The 23,628-nt window shown below is 38.0% G+C and overlaps 1 protein-coding gene across 1 annotated transcript in view; it reads right to left on the bottom strand.

The window, feature by feature from the left end:
• The window catches only part of SPCS2 (signal peptidase complex subunit 2), a 32,488-nt gene that overhangs the window by 5,330 nt on the left and 3,530 nt on the right, over positions 1–23,628 (bottom strand). Inside the window, exons 2-4 of the mRNA XM_041730208.1 lie at positions 12,535–12,618; positions 11,635–11,795; positions 9,486–9,620 (exon numbers count right to left, since the gene is read on the bottom strand). Of these exons, the coding sequence (XP_041586142.1) occupies positions 9,486–9,620; positions 11,635–11,795; positions 12,535–12,618 (380 nt within the window). The remainder of the gene's footprint in view (positions 1–9,485; positions 9,621–11,634; positions 11,796–12,534; positions 12,619–23,628) is intronic.

Below are 23,628 nucleotides of genomic sequence, written 5' to 3'. Positions count from 1 at the left end.
TGAAATTATTGAAGGTAATTAGTTACCAGATCAGCAAAGTCTAGAATATGTCCAGGATCTATGTATTGGTAGAAACAAATTTATGGTAGAAAACAAAATGATCAGAGGAGAGGCCAGAGAACTGGAATCCATTATCTATTTGGATAATGAAAGGAGCTATGTTAAAGACAGTGCCAATGAGCCGGGAGCTATCTTCAAGGAAAGAGAAGTGAATCTGTATTGAACGGCAATGAGAAGGAACAGAGATGGCATATTTCTTTGCCACAGGAAACAATAATGTGGCAGCTGGTAAAAAATCAGCGAGAATGAGGAAAAATCAGAACCCTTGTACACTGCTAGTGGGGCTGAAAATGGTGCAGTTGCGTAGGAAAACAGTCTGGCAATTCTTTAAGCAATTAAAGAGTTACCAATTGGAGGATCCCTGGGTGGCTCAGTGGTTTGGTGCCTGCCTTTGGCCCAGGGAGCGATCCTGGGGTCCCGGGATTGAGTCCCGCATCAGGCTCTCTGAATGGAGCCTGCTTCTCTCTCTGCCTGTGTCTCTGGCTCTCTCTCTCTCTCTCTATCATGAATAAATACATAAAATCTTAAAAAAAAAAAAAAGTTACCAATTAAAGAGTTACCATACGGGATGCCTGGGTGGCTCAGTCAGTTAAGCACCTGACTCTTGATTTCAGCTCTGGCCTTTATCTGAGGATTGTGAAATGGAACCCCGAGTCAGGCTCTGCACTCAGTGAAGAGTCTGCTTGAGATTCTTTCTCCCTCTGTCCCTCCCCCGACTTGTGCACTCTAAGTTAATCTTAAAAAAAAAAAAAAAAAAGTTACCATATGACCCAGCAATTCCTCTCCTAGGTACATTACCTGAGAAATGAAAGCGTATGTCTGCTCAAAAATTTGTGACTGTTTATAGCAACATTATTCACAATAGCCAAAAGGTGGAAATGACTCAAATGTCCATCAATAAATGGATAAACAAAATGTGGTATAGCCATGTAATGGAATATTTGGCATAAAAGAAGTGAAATATTGATACATGCCACACCATGGATGAGCCTTGGAAACATTATGCTAAGTGAAAGAAGCCAATCGCAAAAGACCATATATTCTATGATTCCATTCACATGAAACATCTAGGACAAAGAAATCTATAGAGATGGAAAGTACATCAGTGGTGACTTAACACTGAGGGAATGGGGCAGGGAGGGGTGGTGGACAGGAAGAAGACAGCTAAAGGGCACAGGGTTTCTTTTTGAGATGACGAAAATGTTCTAAAGTTGGCTATGGTAATAGTTGCAATATCTGTAAACACACTAGAAACCACTGACCTGTACACTTTAAATGTATGAACTGTATGGTATGTGAACTATATCATAATAAAGTTGTTAAGAAGAAATATACTGTGTAGGGGTGTCTAGGTGGTTCAGTCGGTTAAGCATCTGCCTTCAACTCAGACCCCATGGTTGGGCTCCCTGCTCAGCGGGGAGTCTGCTTCTCTTTCTCCCTCAGTTCCTCCTCCTAGCTCATATTCTCTCTCATTCTGCTCTCTCGCAAATAAAATCTTAAAAAAAACACATTGTGTATATGAACGTACGTATGAATGAAATGGAATGTATGAATCAAATGGAATATATGAATGAAAATAATGAAATCAAGATGTTGCTAGGGTCTAGAATTCTGCAATTCTGTTTTAGGGGTCTGCCACAAGATATAGATTTATGATGGTTGAGGTCAAAAGGTGGCTGGGAGCTCTTCCAGGAGAATGCAGCTGGAACACCAGAATGACATTCTGCTCCTCCTCATAGGTATCTCCACAAGTTGGTAATGAGAAGAGGCTGTTTGGCGTTGATGCTGTACTTACCTTCGTATATGTGAATAACTGTACTTGTAATTTAAGAGCCTACTATGTGCTAGGACCTGTCCCATGTGTTTTTAGGATAGTGACTAAGAGCATGAGGGTCTGGGCTCAGATGTGAACTGGAATACCTACTAGAATAATACACTTTAGGGTTCTAGGGCCCTGGAAGAATTAATTAAACCTTTTGGGTCTGTGTTCTTATCTATAAAATGGGTTGTTCTAAGGTTTAAATGAGATAATGTACTTGGCACAATACCCAGTATATTGTTATGCTCCAGAGACGTTTGATATTTTTATACTTGGTACATATACCAGCTGGCATCTTCCCAACAAACCTATGAGTCATTTTTAATTCAGTTTTGACTAAAGCTCAAATAGTTTACATGAAAAAAAAAAAAAATCCAGGGGTTCCTAATTGCCTTCAAGATACAAGTCCTGATTTATAGGTGTTGCCATGTTGCCTTACTTACTGTGTACCTCCTCTACCTTGTCATAGATTATTAAGTTTTATGGACCACCTCCTCTTACCTCTGTACTTTACACTTGCTAGGCTAGAGGGGTCTTCCTAGTCGATACTTTTCTCCAATCTACCGGATTAGTTCCACTTGTTAATATTAGGGCATAAACTCTTCTGGGATACCCTTCCCAAATTGAATCAGATTACTCTCCTTTGTCATACACTGCACCATCAATCATCAGCTAATACTGAGCACCTAGCATATGCCAGATCTAATGCTAGGCTCCCGTGCAATCAAATTATCTATTGAAATGATGTTTGCATATCTACATTCTTCACTAAACTCAGAGATTCTTGAGGACAACAATTCCATATTGTTTTCTATTCTTAGCTTGGCACTTGGTACACAAATTTTCATGAATAAATTAAGAACTTCTGTTTTTACAGATGTTCACCAATTCTAGGTTGCTCAGCCCTTGTCATCAATCTAGTTCCAGGTTCTACCTTATTTCAGGCCAGTAATATCTTTTATTATGTGAGTTCCAGAGATTCCTTAAGTATATCTTAAGGTACCTTGAAGGCCTTTGCTATCTCTACCCATTCAATAAGGTTTATAAAATCAATCTTTAGCAGACTGATATTCCTCCCCCTGACCATGATGTCTGTTTCTGTCTCCATTTAATTAGGGCATATTCAGTGGATTGTCAAGCTGTTAGTATCTTTTTTTTTTTAATTTTTTTTTTTTAAGATTTTATTTATTTATTCATGAAAGACACAGAGAGAGAGAGACAGACTGAGACACAGGCAGAAGGAGAAACAGGCTCCATGCAGGGAGCCTTATGTGGGACTCGATCCTGGGTCTCCAGGATCACACCCTGGGCTGAAGGCAGGCGCTAAACCTCTGAGCCACCCAGGGATTCCCTGTTAGTATCTTTATAGGAAGCAACTGCTAGAGCCTTTGTTTCTGCAGAAGAACTATTTGAAAACCTAGTTTTCAGGGTCGCTATCCCAAGTCACAAGGATAAAAGGCACATTTAAGCCATGGGAAATAAGGGGTGTTGTGTGTATTGTGTGTGTGGAGTACAAAGAACAGAGGAATATGGACTTAGGAGTTTAGATTTTTCTCAGAGTGACTGGGTTTGGAGCAGAGGATTGAGTTATCTGTCTTCTGTTAAAACAGTGCCTATTATTAACCAGTGCTCAAAAAATCGTAGCTCAATAAATTATTGTCTAAGAAATAACAAGTGTCAGTAAGGATATGGAAAAAACAACACTCTGAACTGTTGGTGGGAATGTAAATTGGTATAACCACTGTGGAAAACAGTATGGAAGTTCCTCAAAAAATTAAAAATAGAATTACCATATGATCTAGTAATTCCATTACTGGGTATTTACCCAAAGAAAATGAAAACACTAATTTGAAAAGCTACAGATACCCTATATTTACTGCAGCATTATTTACAATAGCCAAGATACGGAAGCAGCCCAAGTGTCCATCAATAAATGAATAAAGAAGATGTGGTGTGTGTGTGTGTGTATATATATATATATATATATAAAACCCCCAACAGTTTTTTTTTTGTATACACACACACACACACACACACACACACAACGAAATATTACACAGTCATAAAAAAGGAAGAGATCTTGTCACTTGTGACAGACAACATGGATGGACCTAGAAGGTATTATGCTAAACTAAAATAAGCCAGAGAAAATAAATATATCATCCCACTTACATGTAGAATCTAAAAAACAAAACAAGTGAATTAACAAACAAACACAAAGCAGAATCAGACCTGTAAATACACAGAACAAACTGATAGTTGCCAGAGGGAGGGATCATTGCCAGTGGCTGGGGGATGGGCAAAATGGGTGAAAGGGAGTGGGAGATACAGGTTTCCAGTTATGGAAATGAGTAAATCACAGGGATAAAAGGCACAGCATAGGGGGTATAGTTAATGTACTATAACAGCACTGCATGGTGCCACATGGTAGTTATACCTGTGGCGAGCTAACTACAGAGCTGCTAAATCACTATGCTGTACACCTGAAATTAATGTAACATCATGTGTCAACCATACTTAAAAAAAAAAAACAAAAACTGTTTTCTAGCCAGTTATTCCCAACCCAGATAGCTATGAGTGAAAATCCTTAAGCTACTTTCAACACCTCAAAATTTTTCTCAAACTCCAGTAAACTGCTGTTAGTTGATTTCACAGTAATCTGGGAACTTTTAGGCCCAGTTCCACTGGCAGTTCCGTGGTTTGGATGGTAGCGCATGATCTGATGAGTTATGATCTGATGCACTTTAGAAATTTCTCATTAATATTTATTTTACATTATGTATTATATAACTTATATGTTATATAATTATACAACACATAATTATTTTATATAACATATTTGAAGGAAAAATATTTTTGTATAATAATTATATAATATTTATTCAGTCTCAGCTATACATGTCAGGCACTTTCAGATGCTAAAGATATATAGCAGTGAACATAAGAGACAAAACTCTGCCTTTTGGGATTTTTACGTCAGTGTGTATGAAAGAACCAACATTATGATAAAACATAGGATGTTTTAAATACAGTAGGCAGGAAAGGCTTTACTAATAAGCAGGTATTTGAGCAGAGCCCTAAAGAAGAGAAGAACAAGCTATCTGGAAAAAAAAAAAAATCCAAGCAGAGTTCACAGCAAATGCAATGGCCCCAGAGCAAGAATATGCCTGGAATATGAATAACAGAACGGTATGAGAGAGGAGGAGAGGCACGGGAGATAAGGGGTGTGTATTATGTGTGTGAAGTACAGAGAACAGAGGAATTAGATTTTTCTCGGAGTAACAGGGTTTGGAGCAGATTGAGTTGATCTGCCTTCTGTTCTAAAAAGATCACTTTGCCTGCTATGCTGAAAATAGACTATGAGCAGAGAGAGCAGCTGTGGAGGTCTATGAGGACATTATTACAGTCACCTAATTGAGAGATGAGGTAGCAGAAGAGATGGGAAATGGTTAGACTGATATATTTAGAAGGCAGAGCTGACAAGATTTGCTGACAGACTATTGGAAGGACTGAGAGAGCAGTCAAAATGATTGAGTTCTGGCCTGAGTAACTAGGATAGAAGTGCCATTACTGAGATAGAGAAAAATGGGGGCGGGGGCAGGAATACAGGTTTGGATGAGGCACAGCAGTTAGGCTTTGAAATGCTTATTACGATCTGATGTCAAATAGAAAACTGTAATATATCTGGGAGTTCAGGACAGAGGTCTAGGATGAAAATACAGATTCAGAGATCTTCATCATATAGATGGTATTTAAAGTCATGAAATTCTAAATTCAAGATTACACCTAGCAATGGAATACAGATAGAGAAGAGGTGCTAGGAACAAGCACCAGTGGCATTTCAAATTAATTAATTAATTAATTAATTAAAAAGATTTTATTTATTTATTCATGACAGACACAGAGAGAGTGAGAGGCAGAGACACAGGCAGAGGGAGAAGCAGGCTCCATGCAGGGAGCCTGACGTGGGACTCAATCCTGGGACTCCAGGATCGCTCCCTGGGCCAAAAGCAGGCGCCAAACTGCTGGGCTACCGGGACTGCCCAGCATTTCAAGTTTTGAGCTATTCTTTAAACAATGAGGAATCACAAAGGAGCCTAAAAAAGCAGACATTAATGTAAGAAGAAAATGAGAAGATTACAGTATCCTAGAAACCTAGTTTTAAAAAACCAAGTAAAACAAGGAGTGGTCCACTATCAAATGCTGGTTGAGTAAGATGAGAAGAGAAATAAAGACAAGTAGATCCAAGAGACAGTGATAGAAGAAAAGGGGAGCAGAAAAATAGACCATGTGAGGAGAATAAAAGGAACAAAAATTTTAGTTGGGAGAAATGACAGCATGTTTGTATGCCACAAGGAATGATCCAGCAGAGAGGGAAACATTAAGTAAATGATAAGGGAGAGAATCTAGTAGACAAATGGACAAGAGGCTATAGATAGGAACTCAGGAAGAAACAAGTCTGATGAGCATTGCAAGCAGGCATATGATAGGAGACTTTCTGACTGCTTCAATCATCTCTGCAACAAAAGAAGCTGAGAGTAAAGATGGGAGAGAAAGGTAGGTTTGAGAATAAAGGAGGAGGTATGAAAGATGCTCTAGGACAGGGAAAGTAACTAGACTATCAAAATGCCACAGAATCTAAGTTGGGTAAAGAAGTGAGACAATGAAGGAGAAAAGGGACAATGAAAACCTGCTCAATGGATCAGAGATGCCTTTGGGGCTGAAGACCATTGGGACAAGAGAACCAGAAAAAGAAGCAATCAATGGTCAGAGAGTGAGATACTCAAAACTGAAATTATTGAAGGTAATTAGTTACCAGATCAGCAAAGTCTAGAATATGTCCAGGATCTATGTATTGGTAGAAACAAATTTATGGTAGAAAACAAAATGATCAGAGGAGAGGCCAGAGAACTGGAATCCATTATCTATTTGGATAATGAAAGGAGCTATGTTAAAGACAGTGCCAATGAGCCGGGAGCTATCTTCAAGGAAAGAGAAGTGAATCTGTATTGAACGGCAATGAGAAGGAACAGAGATGGCATATTTCTTTGCCACAGGAAACAATAATGTGGCAGCTGGTAAAAAATCAGCGAGAATGAGGAAAAATCAGAACCCTTGTACACTGCTAGTGGGGCTGAAAATGGTGCAGTTGCGTAGGAAAACAGTCTGGCAATTCTTTAAGCAATTAAAGAGTTACCAATTGGAGGATCCCTGGGTGGCTCAGTGGTTTGGTGCCTGCCTTTGGCCCAGGGAGCGATCCTGGGGTCCCGGGATTGAGTCCCGCATCAGGCTCTCTGAATGGAGCCTGCTTCTCTCTCTGCCTGTGTCTCTGGCTCTCTCTCTCTCTCTCTATCATGAATAAATACATAAAATCTTAAAAAAAAAAAAAGTTACCAATTAAAGAGTTACCATACGGGATGCCTGGGTGGCTCAGTCAGTTAAGCACCTGACTCTTGATTTCAGCTCTGGCCTTTATCTGAGGATTGTGAAATGGAACCCCGAGTCAGGCTCTGCACTCAGTGAAGAGTCTGCTTGAGATTCTTTCTCCCTCTGTCCCTCCCCCGACTTGTGCACTCTAAGTTAATCTTAAAAAAAAAAAAAAAAAGTTACCATATGACCCAGCAATTCCTCTCCTAGGTACATTACCTGAGAAATGAAAGCGTATGTCTGCTCAAAAATTTGTGACTGTTTATAGCAACATTATTCACAATAGCCAAAAGGTGGAAATGACTCAAATGTCCATCAATAAATGGATAAACAAAATGTGGTATAGCCATGTAATGGAATATTTGGCATAAAAGAAGTGAAATATCGATACATGCCACACCATGGATGAGCCTTGGAAACATTATGCTAAGTGAAAGAAGCCAATCGCAAAAGACCATATATTCTATGATTCCATTCACATGAAACATCTAGGACAAAGAAATCTATAGAGATGGAAAGTACATCAGTGGTGACTTAACACTGAGGGAATGGGGCAGGGAGGGGTGGTGGACAGGAAGAAGACAGCTAAAGGGCACAGGGTTTCTTTTTGAGATGACGAAAATGTTCTAAAGTTGGCTATGGTAATAGTTGCAATATCTGTAAACACACTAGAAACCACTGACCTGTACACTTTAAATGTATGAACTGTATGGTATGTGAACTATATCATAATAAAGTTGTTAAGAAGAAATATACTGTGTAGGGGTGTCTAGGTGGTTCAGTCGGTTAAGCATCTGCCTTCAACTCAGACCCCATGGTTGGGCTCCCTGCTCAGCGGGGAGTCTGCTTCTCTTTCTCCCTCAGTTCCTCCTCCTAGCTCATATTCTCTCTCATTCTGCTCTCTCGCAAATAAAATCTTAAAAAAAACACATTGTGTATATGAACGTACGTATGAATGAAATGGAATGTATGAATCAAATGGAATATATGAATGAAAATAATGAAATCAAGATGTTGCTAGGGTCTAGAATTCTGCAATTCTGTTTTAGGGGTCTGCCACAAGATATAGATTTATGATGGTTGAGGTCAAAAGGTGGCTGGGAGCTCTTCCAGGAGAATGCAGCTGGAACACCAGAATGACATTCTGCTCCTCCTCATAGGTATCTCCACAAGTTGGTAATGAGAAGAGGCTGTTTGGCGTTGATGCTGTACTTACCTTCGTATATGTGAATAACTGTACTTGTAATTTAAGAGCCTACTATGTGCTAGGACCTGTCCCATGTGTTTTTAGGATAGTGACTAAGAGCATGAGGGTCTGGGCTCAGATGTGAACTGGAATACCTACTAGAATAATACACTTTAGGGTTCTAGGGCCCTGGAAGAATTAATTAAACCTTTTGGGTCTGTGTTCTTATCTATAAAATGGGTTGTTCTAAGGTTTAAATGAGATAATGTACTTGGCACAATACCCAGTATATTGTTATGCTCCAGAGACGTTTGATATTTTTATACTTGGTACATATACCAGCTGGCATCTTCCCAACAAACCTATGAGTCATTTTTAATTCAGTTTTGACTAAAGCTCAAATAGTTTACATGAAAAAAAAAAAAATAGTTTACATGATATACAGAAAAACCATACTGCTAGAAAGCGATGAGCTGGAATTTAAACCCAACTCTGGATACCTAAAAAGACCTCAGGTGTCACCTGCATGAAGTTATACCTACAGCTGGTCAGAACACCGAAATGTGTTTCTTGAGTTGCCGAGTGCACTGCTGCAAAATTTCCTAATTACAGACTGTAGTCAAGATCACAGAAAACATAGAAGATTAATGGGGTTCTTCAATCATAACTCACTTTACACCTTTGGCCTTCACAACTCTGTACTCTAATTGGCTCTATTTATTGGCCACAGGGATAGGCATTCTTCATCATCCTTCCATCAAAGTTCTTTCTCCCACAGTTTATCCTCAGAACACTTCTATGCTAATACAATCCCAGAAGTACAATGCTAGGAGAAACCTCCTAGACCGTTCATACCCCTTACTTCATATTACATGACTGGCACTATGATCTGCATGGAGTAAGCACACCATAAAATAGTCTGTTGCTGAAAATAACTGGACTCCCAGAGAAAATCCAACATCAGGATTTACGGATTTATGAGTAGAGTCATACCTTTTGAGACTAGAGGACAGCTGCCAAATATCATCAGGATCCATTCCTGTAGGATCTTTCCTGTGGGCCACAAGAAAGATGCTCTTCTCCTTATATGAGGTATAAATGGTCAGGATCCCCATCATAACAAAATAGGTTCAGATAAAGTTAAGGAGAAAACACATGAAATAACACAAACTGACAAGCAAGGGCTATGAAAACTTTCATAATGATAGTCCTAAAGAAGACAGTTTCATCTTGGTACAAAAAACACCGAAAATTTAGCTATTTTATTTTTTATCCTTACATTTATATATACATTTAGTGTCTAGCACAGAGAAGTCATTACCATTATACGTAAAATTTCATGATTTTAAATGAAAAAAGCAAGATCATGTTTGGTTTTAAAGCAAAACAAATGGAACAAATGAAATTCCATCATGGTAATTCTCTTGGAAGGCTATATATTTGTAATAATGTTGCCCTCATTGTTTAAACCTGTTTGGAACTCCTTTGGGAACTGCCTCCAGAACCTATGGCATATTCTTTGGAACTGCCTTAATGGTGAAAAAATTCATACTGGGACAATTCATACTGAAAGGAGCCAAGGTGCCAATTCTGGGACTATGATTTGGGATCAATTTGGATAATACCATTTTAAATCAGGGCCTGCTTTATTAAATGACTTGCTAAAAGAAAAATCCCCAAAGCACATCTTTTAGAAATATTTCAGGTAGTGGGTGGCCTGGGTAGCTCAGCGGTCTAGCGCCACCTTCGGCCCAGGGCCTGATCTTGGAGACCTGGGATAGACTCCCGTGTCTGGCTCCCTCCATGGAGCATGCTTCTCTCTCTGCGTCTCTCTCTCTCTGTGTCTCTCTCATTAATAAATAAATAGAATCTTAAAAAAAAAAAAAAAAGTTTAAAAGAAATATTTCAGGTAGTGACACCATTGTTAAGAAAAGTAAACTGCCTATCAAAATGATTTGTTTTAAATTAGTACAGTCCTGGCACAGAGCAGACACTCAAAAATACTATGTGGCTATTGAAAATAAGGTATCCTATATATTCCTTCATGAAAAGACATCCAATATATCTTTTTAAGTTACAAAGAAAAGTGCAGTATGTCCAAACTGACTTAGGGAGGAGGTGGTGAGAACCACAAGAAAACTGTTACTACAAACAGAATTTTTTTTTTTTTTTAAATTTTTATTTATTTATGATAGTCACAGAGAGAGAGAGAGAGAGGCAGAGACACAGGCAGAGGGAGAAGCAGGCTCCATGCACCGGGAGCCCGATGTGGGATTCGATCCTGGGTCTCCAGGATCGTGCCCTGGGCCAAAGGCAGGCGCCAAACCGCTGCGCCACCCAGGGATCCCTACAAACAGAATTTTTATAATTATAGTAATAGTATAGGATTTCTTTGTATTTAGCGTTTTGAGAAATAATTAAGCTGGATAGGTAACAAACATGATTCTACCATAGAAGGAGAGGGGAAAGGAAACAATCTGAGAGTAGATTACATAACAAACATACTATAAAATGTCTCACTTAATTTTTTTAATTTTGATTGTGTATTGCCCATATTTGTAACTGAGCAGCATTCAGTTTCCAATAAGTGAATAATCTTCCAATAATCTTCCACAAGATCACAAAATTTGGTTGATCACAAAGCTTGGTTTCAAATCCAGGTTCTCAAGCTCCAAAATAGGATTTAATTCCATGTTATACAAGCCACATCTCTATCTCATGCTCAGTACCTACCAATCCAGCCCTTCAGCTTCAAGGAAAACTGAACCTCCAAAATCTGATCCTTCCCCAATATCCTGGAATAAGTGTCTTGAAGCAGACCACGTCTAACGGGAATGTGTAGGCTAGAAATAAGAACTGGGTCTTGCAATAAGGTGTGTTTTGCTATTAGGCACTCACACTCAGATTATAATGACCGCTACATTAATAACTAAATAGAATTAAAGATAAAATAAACACATTAAATCTCAAATATCAGTGGTAATCATTAATTAAGGTTATAGATGCCCATAGCTCATAATATTAAATTCTAACATTAGCAGGCCTCAGAATCAAAGTTTGTTTTTTGTAGGGAGCAGGGAAGATTATCAGTAGAGATTTTAATAGTCACTAGAAAACAAACCTGAGCATAAATAAAGGATATGATATGACACACAAAGCCAAAACAGGCTTAGATTCTGGAAAGGGATGCATATAATCCCAAATCAATGCCACTATGGCAAAGAAACAGGAGATGGTACAGATGGTGAGGCGACCGTCAATCAGACCAAAATTCTCCACATACTTGTACTTTTCCAGAAGTACCTAGTAAAAAGAACAAGGAATCAAGCTTACAGGATTGCTTCCTTCCTAGTAACTGCTTTTATTCTTAATTTCCATGATAACAGTTATGTTAAGAATCATATAAATACCAATAGCTCTCTCCAATCAGGATTTTATCAGTCCAAGTAGACTCAAGTTGTTCACAATGGTCCCAGAGAAAAAGTTCATCAATTGCTCATACATTTTTTTAATCCTCAACTTTTTCCCTGGGATGACGCTAAAAGTCTCCCCCTTTCTGCTTTTAAAGAGGAAAGGGGGAGAGGGGCAGAGAGAGAGAGAGAATCTTAAGCAGGCTCCAGGCCCAGTGCAGAGCCCAACACGAGGCTCGATCTCACAACCCTGAGATCATGACCTGAGCCAAAGAAGTCAGACACAACCAAGTAAGCCATCCAGGTGCCCCTCTTCCCTTTTTCAACAGAGATGACTAATCACGAATGATGTCCAATATTCCCTCAACCCTCTTGGCTCTAGGCTAACTAACCTCAAAAACAACAGATCACCATCTTTCTGGATTAAAAAATTAGAGAATTTGACAGAAGCCTGAGGTAGCTAACATTTTTAACACATGTTCCCCACATTTACTGTAAGAATTTCCAAACTGCTTTATGGCTCAATTCCTAAAACTAACAACTATGGTCATTCCAAGTTACAGAAGAAAAAGATCCTGCAGATGTGCTGTAAGCTCTATATATGCTAACAGACTCCCACCTCAAGAAAATACCTTTTTGGCAGAATCATCCAAAGAATTCTTCACAGCTGATCCATCCCATTTGTCAATTTTTACAGGCTTATCATCAATTTTCCACTGTAAAACAGAACAGTTGTGCATCAAGAAGCATAGCATCTTACTGAGGGTAAAATGAACTACTTCCGTAAGAGTGTTTAAAAAAACCACCACCCACCCCCTCACAGGCCCAAAATGGTGTCACTTAGGTTAAGACCTCGAGTCAGTAAACTAAGATCTAGTACCTAACCTAACTGCAGTTTCAACCCCCATGAAACATATCCTTTAATCAATCAACAGAGGAATATCCTGGTCAGCACTAGCAAATTTACTAATAGGCTCCTACCAGTCCTCTTAGGGCAACCTTGTCTAAAACAATGGCTTCGCTCTCTCTTTTTTTTTTTATATATCTCTACTCCCTCTCTAGCTTTCAAAATCTGTTTCTGTAGCCTTTTGGAACCTCCTTCTACTTGCTAGATGGGATGCTGCCCAATTCATGAATCTCTTATTAAAGCCAATTCAATCTTTAAAGGTTACCTGGTTGAATTTTTACTTAACAAGAGCATCTTCAAGTATATGTACATTTACTCTTTGTCCTCTGATGTTGGACAGCTAAAAGACAAATACTTAAAAAAATGAAGTTGAAGGAGACTAGGTCTCTAGAGTCAGGTGGTACTCAATGGTGTTGCCAGTCTCCATGCTGGAAAGCTTTGTCTACCAGACCCAAACCAGAACACTTACCTGGGCTACAGAGACTACAGTGTGAACTCACATACCCCATCCTCATTTTACCCAAATGTGGGAACAAGGAAGAACTCAATTTGTTCATCCTTGCATTCTATGACCACAAAATTTAGACAATTTACATCTATGAACCTGCAGACACTAACAAAATGAGAAAAGTCTCTTTTAATACATCTTTGTCAGCTAACAATGTTTATATATTACCAGCATGTCTTAACTGTAGGAAAACAGCAAATCTAGTGTAGTCTGTTGGAAACAACATTTTGAATTAAAAATCAAGTCCCATTATCAGGTAGTTATATGACTTTGGACAAACTCCACTTCAATTTCTCTCATCTACAGAGGTTTTAGAAAGGTTCCCCAATACCGTACTAGTTAGAATCAAATGATTGTATCACACACTGTTGGTAATAATTCAAAATGGTACAACACATACTAAGACAATTTAGCACCCTGGATTCCACTTTTGGGAATTTTTCTGTATCTTCATACACATGAAATAATATTCAAAGTTCCTCACTACAGCAGTTTTTTTTTTTTTTAAAGATTTTATTTGTCAGAGAGAGAGCACGCGCGCACAAGCAGGGGGAGTGGCAGGCAGAGGGAGAAGCAGGCTCCCCACAGAGGAAGGAGCCCAATATGGGGCTGGATCCCAGGACGCTAGGATCATGACCTAAGCCAAAGGTAGACACTTAACTGACTGAGCCACCCAGGCATCCCACAGCAGTGTTTTTAATAGGAAAAGTAAGTCAAGTACTCAACTATAGGGGACTGGTTAAACAAACTGGTGCACCGAGATATCTTGAGAAGGTCAAGGGACATGGATGGGACTGACTTCTCAATGTATGCCTTTTAAAATATTTTTTTCAAAGCACTTCAAATTTTGATTAAAAAGAATGCCTTTAAACTTTGTAAACATGTGAACATTTTATATAGTAAAAAATGTTTTCAAATGCAAATGATTATATGAACATAGCTTAAGTGGAACAGGGTGTTAACAAATAATTTGATAAACCTGTCTTTTATAGACCATAAGGCTCAATTCTTAATTTTTTTGTTCACTTGATAGTGAACAAATACCATATTTCATAAAAATTACAAACCAGCAGGCAATCCAAAATCTGCTTGGCTTTAGAATAGATTTTACTGAAAGAGAAGAGAACTTCATATTTATCTTTCTGATTGAGCACAATATGAGAGATACTGCATACAAGAAATAAGGAGACAGAATAAATATCTAAAAAGTAATTGAAAAGATATTAAAGAAATGTAGAAATAGAATTAATCAAACTTGTTTTTTAAAAATTGTGATACTATATACTATTATGCAAAAAAGAAAAACTGTTCTGTGAAGTTTGTTGAGTGAAAAAAAAAAGAACTACAACAGTCATACTTCAAGTGATTAAAAAGTCAAAGTTTTTTCCCTTTTGTGTCTCATAAAAGCAAGAATTTTCTTGGAGAAAATTACTCATGGCAGCTATAATAAGAAAATCATGCTATAATATTAATTCTCGCAGCCTGCCAGTCTACAAATCAAACTTGGCACCTAATTTTAAAAATACAGATGAACCAAGGAGAAATTAATAGGTTTTATAGCTAAATAGCTCACTTACACTTAGTTAAGTAAATTCCATTTTGATAACAGCAAGCAAAAGAAACTTGTACAGCCAGAATTCACAATTCAAATTATTTGTGAAACAAAGTCATTAAAAAATTTTGGAGTCATTCCAAAAAAGAAAAATCATATTCTCATAGACACTCAGCTTCACATTATTACCTGCTGGGCATCGCAGAAAAGAAACTTGCCTTTACAGTTCAGAGGGTAATTCCTCGGCAATTTCAGGGGATAAAACATAGAAGCAATGATTACAGGATGTGCTGAAATGGCCCTAGCTCCACTTCCTCAGCCTGGTACCTACAAGTAATATTCAGTAAGTGGCACAGGAACGTTTCTACTGAATCACAAAGAAAGTTTATAATATGATTTCTTTAAAAAAAGATTTTATTTATTCATGAGAGACACAGAGAGGCAGAGACAGGCAGAAGGAGAAGCAGGCTTCCTGCAGTGATCCCGATGTGGAACTCAATCCCAGGACCCTGGGATTATGCCCTGAGCCAAAGGCAGATGCTCAACAACTGAGCCACCCAGGTGTCCCTATAATATGATTTCTGAAGAGATGGGAGTATAATCTATTTTGGGTGCATGAAAAAACCTTTATTTCAGAGAAGATAGTATCTCTGTTGTAGTACAGAGACATCTAAAAAAGGGAAGGAGGGTGGCCATTAGGTACCTATTTTTCTGGTTTATTTTGTCGTTCCCAAAACTGCTCAACTAAAATGTATGCTACTCATTCATTTTCTCTCTAATGCTATTCAGGGCATTTTAGAAACTTTTCTCTCACTCTTACCTTCCTCAACTATAAATGCAAATTGCTTGCTTTCCTTTTGTAATAAAAAGGCAAAGCAAAGTTGGTTTCTTTCATGTGGGACCTCACAGGATAAATTATGAAAAAAGGCTCAGTGCAGAAAAGAGGTAATATAGGCCTGAGACTGATATCCTTAGAAAGGCCTGCTAGAAAGGCTGGTATTGGAAAGTTGTCTGGTAAACAGTCGCTTACAGTGATATAAAACTTTCCCGAAGTGATGAGTGGCTCGCTGCGCTTAAACTGTGTAAATAATATAGTTTATGCTAAACATCAGTTTCCTTTCTAGGAGTCTGGAATTTTGGCACAGGCTAGACAGAGGCCGCATACTTAATCAACCCCCAGTAAAAAAAAAAAAAAAAAAACCTGGGCATTGGGTTTCTAATGAGCTTCCTCGGCAGACAACACTCCACAGGTACTGTCACTGCCAGATCACTGTTGCCAGAGTTGAATTAAGCATAGCTTCTGGACTCTACTGGGAGAAGACTCTTGGAATCTTGCATTTGGTTTCCTCCAGACTTCCATTCTATACACCTTTTCCCTTTGCTGAAGTAAAGTACAACTACACACTGAGTCGAATACAACTATTTACCGAATCCTGTGATTTCTTCTAATAAATCACTGAAAAAGGAGTCTCGGGATTGCTGATACCAGCAATACTGCCAATTAAGATCTAGCAGATGGGGTAACTTCTGCTAGAAGTTCCTAGCAGAACTTCCTCAGTTTCTCTTTCCCACATTCCCTCCTGCATATCACAGATACATATATACTGGGCCCAAGCAACAATCACTGGTACTGACTTTAAGACCATTGCTACTGTCAATATCATTCTGCAGAGACACTCCTTTTGATTTTTAAAATATATTCATCTCTATAAAACATGTTTATATTATTTTTAAATTTTTCAGTTTGTGGCATTAAATCTATTGACTTTTCACCATGAAAGAGGAAATTGAGCCATTTCATCCCTTGCAACACAAATATTAATTTTTCCAGCTTTTCCACCACCATCTTTTTAATACAGTCATAGCAGAGTACTAGTGATTTGGTCTTATATAAGAGCTTAACTTTTGGCTAGATCATTATTTGAACTGTACGTTATGACTATAAATGCTATTCACAGATGAGTTATATAGTACACCAGGATTACTTTTTCTTTCCTGATAGCTTTTTGTTTTCCTTGGAGCTACTGTCATTTTGGTTATTGTTTTAAATCAATTATTTATCACCTATGTAGTTTCGAATTCTCTCAATTGTTTAAGTCTCTTCTCAATATGTGCAAAAGTATTCTGCATTCTGTGAATTTCATCTTTTTAGAGAAGTTGGGTCTTGGAGCCTCCTGACCTGCTTTGATCTGGGTGGACTGCTTTCCAGGGCTGCTGTATAGCTATCACCTTAGAATCTCCTTTTACCATTTACTATTTCCCTTAACCTCCTCATGGGCTGGACTTCCTTTTCTTAGATAACCATGTTTCTCCTTTTGATAACCATGTTTCTCCTTTCGTGGTTTACTATTCCCTTGATCTGGTGAACATATCCTCCAGTGGCTTCCTTGAAGAATGCAGATGGGAAATAAATTTTGAGACTACACATCTGAAAATGTCTTTTTATTCTACCTTCACACTTAAGAGAAATAAGTTCTCTTCAAAAATTTTAAAGTTTATTCCATTGTCTCAATAGTTTATGGGATTCCTAAAGCCATTCTGATTCCTGATCCTTCATACAATGCTTTTTCCCTTCTAGACAAAGTTACACAAAGTTCTTTATGTTGTGTATCTAAAATTTCAAGATGATGTCCCTTACACAGGTCAATTCTCATCCACTGTTAAACTGCTAGTACCACTGCTAGACTCTAAGCAGATCCTCTGTCTTGAAACCAATGCCCTCCAGATTAGAAAACTAGCGTTCAGGGATATTAAGTGTCACACAGCCAGTATGTGACAGGCAACAAAATTACTTAGGGCTAACTTACAAAATACATGGTTCACCATAAAATTGTCCCTTCTTCAGTGATAGAAACTTATTTTTAACTTGCCTTATTAATCTCTGAACTCAACCCCAAGGCAGATTTTGTTTATGGCCCTTATGCAAAGTAGCACAATTATAGTGGTTAAAAGCTACAGCTTTGGAGTCAGACTACTGTTCTCACTCTTCCAATTTATGTATGATTTTGGGCAAATAATTTAATCTTACTACAGTCTTTGCTCAATTGTAAAATGAAGATGATAAAAATATCTATTTCACACGTTAGTATGAGGCTTAATTACTGTAATTATAAAACACAGCAAAATGCCTGGTATACAAGTACTTATTAAAAATTACCTACCATTGTTGCTATTATGTAAAACTAATATACTGTATCATGGTTAGCTGGATTTATATAACATCTCCCTCAGTAACAGGAACTACATGTATTTTTATGTTCCTCAGATCAGGGACATAACATAGTGTCAACAGCTACTTACTGAAAAGATGTATAAACTCTTATAAAGAAAAAAAGGGAAGGAAAAGATTTCTAAAATGTCAACTTTCAGTTTAAACTTAACAGATGCATATAAGGCTAAAATAATCTCACTCAGTTCTTATCCACAGAATTTAAGGGAGGTATAACCATAGGTATTACTTACTGAGTACATGTGTCCTACATATTGAACTAAATATTTTATATACACCATCTCTTTTAATCCTTATGATAACCCCATTAAGAAAAATTACCACCTGCTATGGACAAATATTTACATTTACCCTAAAGTTCAGATGTTGAAATTCTAATTTCAATGTGATAATATTAAGAGGTTGGCCTTTGGGAAGAAATTAGGTCATGAGGGTAGAGCCTGCATGAGATAGAACAGTGCCCTTAAAAAAAAAACAAGAGAGCTTGCTTCCACTCTTTCTGCTTCCTACCATGTGAGTAAAGAAGACTGTCCACAAGCAGTAGAAAGGCCATTACCAGAACCCAGCCATGCTGGCACCCTGATCTTGGACTTCCCAGCCTCCAGAACCATGAGAAATAAATTTCAGTTGTTTAAGCTACCCAACCTACGGTATTTTTGATAAAGCAGCTCAAACTGACTAATATCTTCCTTTTACAGATAACACTTAGGGTTTAAGAAATTTGCATAAGGTGACAGCCAGGAAGTGGTAAAGCCAGGACTCAACTGAGTTTTCATGATTTCAAAAGCCATTCTCTTTCTCACTATTCCACATTGCTTTCCAAAAGCATAAGGAAAGGAGTTATTGGTTACCCCCGAAAACAAAAGAAAAAGACACAAATCCCTGAAGTGACAGCTACATGAAGTATCCTGATTCTTACCTAATAAGTTATAGTTACATAACATAAAGAAATCTTAAAAAGATTTTAATCTTAAATAAAAATTAAAAAAAAAAAAAAGGGATCCCTGGGTGGCGCAGCGGTTTGGCGCCTGCCTTTGGCCCAGGGCGCGATCCTGGAGACCTGGGATCGAATCCCACGTCGGGCTCCCGGTGCATGGAGCCTGCTTCTCCCTCTGCCTCTCTCTCTCTCTCTCTCTGTGTGACTATCATAAATAAATAAAAATTAAAAAAAAAAAAAAAGATTTTAATCTTGAATATGCCAACGAAACCCACAGAATATATCTGAATTTTCCATTTCCCTCCCTTTAAAACCAACTGCAATTTAACTGAAAATACAGCTGAGGAAGTCCTAGTTTAAGGAGATCACTTCTCCGTCAGTACCAACTTAAGAGATAAAACTCTATTGGACCATCATATACCTGTTGCCAGATCTAGATGGCTAACCAGTTCATAGAAAATAAGCATTAGATGGCTTTGACAGAACATTACAAAGGCTCATTTTGCTGCAAATTTGAATAATAAAAGGTTCTACAAAGACATTTCACTGCAGATATGGCATTAAGAACTCTACCTCCTAAGGACTTCAGAAGGGTATCAAACACGATCCAGGTCTTGAGCATATATATATATATATAGTGCAGGAAGGCATTTTCTGACTTGATTGAGGGTTTACAGGCTTTTCCTGTTCCCCATGCATCTTCTGGCCTTAAAGGCAAAAAAAAAAAAGGGGGGGGGGGACAAAATCCTTGGTCAATAAGGACATGTCCAATAACACAAAATTGTCTTGAGTACGGAATAACAGCATGAACACTTCTATTTTTATTTTAATAAAAGCGAAAATAGAAGTTATGCAGTGATAAAGACCTCAATGAATTGCTTCATAAAGTTCCTTCGCTTAATAAAGGGCAGTAAAACTCAAAAGATTCAATTTGCACTAGAGAGATGAAGGCTACCAGAGGTGAGCAGTGCCAATAGGATCCTGCTCTCATTTAGGAAGAGCTAAGTATGGCTCTAAGAAAAACTAATACACTTTCTCGTGTATTAGGTCTCTTTGAAAGGTCTCTCCCAATTTAGAAAAAGGATACAGGCTGCAAAGAAGGAAAAGTAGTAGTAAATGAGGCACCTGACAGAGAAATTACCATGTGTTAATTATGAGCATGAAAATTAGTGGCAACACCAGAGAAACAAGGTAAGTAGACTGGTCCTGGCTACTTAAGTCTAGTATACCTATTAGATATTCACGTGGACATGGCAAGTAGGCAATAGGGACATAAAAGTCTGGGGCTCAAAGGACAGGTCCAGTTTGAAAATTCAAATATGGAAGTCATCAATTCACAGATGGTATTTAAGCCATGACACTGGTATCTCCTTGGAATCAATGTAGATAGAGGAGAGGGGCTTGCCAATATTTACAGGTCAGGAAGAAGACAAAACAGTGCAAAAGACAGAAGCTAATGAAGGAGGAAAACTAGGAACAACTGATCTTCTAAAAGCCACATTTAGGGGATCCCTTGGTGGCTTGGTGGTTTAGTGCCTGCCTTTGGCCCACGGCGTGTTCCTGGGATCGAGTCCCACACCGGGCTCCCTGCGTGGAGCCTGCTTTTCCCTCTGCCTATGTCTCTGCCTCTTCTCTGTGTCTCTCATGAAAAAATATAATCTTATAAAAAAAGACCACATTTAAGAAAGAAGTTATCAGTGAGTCAACTACTATTCAAAGTTCAAATAATACAAAAAACTATTACTGAAATTTGACAAAACAGAGATCAGAGCAGAGAAATGGTACAAGCAACAGCTAAAAAAAGGGACCTGGGCAGATGGAGATTGTTAACATCTGTGATAGGACTGTGTTATGTAATTGTGAATGACTGGTTAAAAAATTATAACTTGGAACTTTAGAAGTTACTCCATAAACATTGTAAAGACAAAAAGAAATGAGTTTTTTAAACTGAGATATAATTCTCATACCATAAAACTTACTGTTTAAAATGGACAATGCAATGGTTTTTACTATACTTATGTTGTATAACCATCACCATTAATTCTAGAATATTTTCATTACCCTAAAATAAACCCCATAAGTAGTCATTCCCTATCCCTTGCTTCCAGTAACCACTAATCTACTTTCTGGGCACTTGTTGCTTCTACCTTTTGGTTACTGTAAATAATGCTGCTATGATCATTTGTGTACAAATTTTTATGTATAGACATACATGTTCAATTCTCTTGTGTGTATACCAAGGAGTGAAATATGCTAAGTCATATGGTAATTCTATATTTAACTTTCTGAGGAACCAATACAATGTTTTTCAAGGTGGCTGCATTCATTTTACATTATGGTACAGAAACATAGGTGAGTTCCAATTTCTCCACATCCTCTTCAACAATGGTTATTTTTCTTTTCTTTTAAAAATTATTATTATAGGCATCTCAGTAGTATCTCACTGTGGTTTTGATTGGCATTTTTCTAATGACAAATGATGCTGAGCATCTTTTCATGTGTTTATTGGTCATCTGTATATCTTCATATGGAAAAATATCATTCAAATCCTTTACTCTTTTAAAAATTAGTTTGTGGGCAGCCTGGGTGGCTCAGCGGTTTAGAACCACCATCAGCCCAGGGCGTGATCCTAGAGACCTGGGATTGAGTTCCACGTCAGGCTCCCTGCATGGAGCCTACTTCTCCCTCTGCCTGTGTCTGTGCCTCTCTGTCTCTCATGTATAAATAAATACAATCTTTAAAAAAAAAAAAAAATAGTTTGTCTTGGGGAACCTGGGTGGCTCAGTTGGTTAAGCGTCCAACTCTTGATCTCAGCTTAAGTCTTAATCTCAGGGTCATGAGTTCAAGCTTCCACATTGGGCTCCACACTGCGTATAGACTCTACTTTAAAAAAATTTTTTTTTAAGTTAGTCTCTTTATTATTGGGTTAAGATTCTCTATATAGTCTAGATACTAGACACTTATCAGAAATATTTGCAAATATTTTCTCTCATTCTATGGACTATCTTTTTACTTTCTTAATAGTGTCCTTTGACACAAGATTTTTAAATTTTGAAGTAAAAAATAATGAGTTTTGAGATGTCATTAAAGTTTAGTTTGCAAAACAATGTTAAAAAGCCAGTATCTTGGTTCCTTAACACACACACATACACACCAACTACAGCAATGCTATAAAACCATTCATCGTCTTTGTCAGAGGTGGGTTAGGGTTTAGGCATACAATATCTTACACAAGCTACCACTGAAGAGACCAAAGGAGATTCATAGCCAAAACAATTTTTAATACCTAAGGACACACGGTTGATGGGGGACAAAGAAAAGGCTTGAACCTAGGTCTTCCAACCTCAAAACAAATGCTCTTTTCACTACTGCAGTAGCCAGCACAAGGCCTGCTCCAGTATGAGAGTCAATGTACTAAGTACAATAAAAGCACTGGATTAAGAACTGGGAAGTGCCAGGTTCTGGAAGTCTAACTAACTCAATGTCTCATCTTGGGCAAGTTGCTTCATCTCCCCCTCTTCAACTCTGTCCATGTCTATACAATGAGGATGCTGGAACAGACAAATTTCAAAATCTCTTCATTAGATTTTAGAGAAACCACAATTGATTAAGCAGAACGGTTACAAACCAAACAAAAACAAACTAAAAAACCTTTAATATATCAGAACCAGAAGGGATTTAAAAAGTAATCTAAAATAGTTCTCAACCTGGAAGTAACTGTTAAAATGTAGAGGAAGAAACAAATAGCTATGTGTAAAAACATGAGGCTGTCCAGGTCCCAACCTCAAGAATCTGATTCAGGTCTGGGATGAGGTCCAATAATTTGTATTTTTAACTAAAGCCCCAATGGAGTCTGGTATCTTTATACGATGTTAGGAAAAAAATATGTATCTGAGGAAGCTGAAGTCCACAATAACTAGCTAGTTCGTAGTAGCTATATATATTTTATTAAGTACTATGTGTTAGACATAGTGCCACACACCTTTTAAGGTAAATATTATTATTCCCACTCTACAGATGAGGAAATCAAGATACAAAGAAATTTATTAACTTGCCTAAGAATACGTATCTGCCAAATGGCAGAGCCAGGATTCAAAGCCAGACAGGCTAGCTCCAGAGCCTGTGTTCTCAACTACTAAGATACAAAAGCTCTGCATTACAATCATGAACTAGGAGACAGAAATGAATTTAAATAGGTATGAAGTTAAAAGGGTCTGAATAGAGCTTCTAAAAAACAGTTTAATACCACATTTTCATAGCCAAAACAATTTTAATAGCCTAAACAAATCCAGCCAGGAGACAGAAATCCATGTACAAGGTTAAAAGGACCTGGATATAGTTCTGGAAAGCATGGTTTAATACCACATGTCAATTTGATCGCTAAAACAATTAAGCAGGGCAGCCCCTGTGGCTCAGCAGCGGTTTAGTGCCGCCTTCAGCCCAGGGCATGATCCTGGAGACTCAGGATCGAGTCCCACGTCATGCTCCCTGCATGGAGCCTGCTTCTCCCTCTGCCTGTGTCTCTGCCTCTCTCTGTCTCTGTGTGCCTCTCATGAATGAATGAATGAATGAATGAATGAATGAATAAATATC

The sequence above is a fragment of the Vulpes lagopus genome, chromosome 15 (assembly GCF_018345385.1).
Source record: "Vulpes lagopus strain Blue_001 chromosome 15, ASM1834538v1, whole genome shotgun sequence".
In the NCBI taxonomy this organism is placed as follows: domain Eukaryota; kingdom Metazoa; phylum Chordata; class Mammalia; order Carnivora; family Canidae; genus Vulpes; species Vulpes lagopus.
This window is presented reverse-complemented; position numbering and strand designations above follow the sequence as displayed.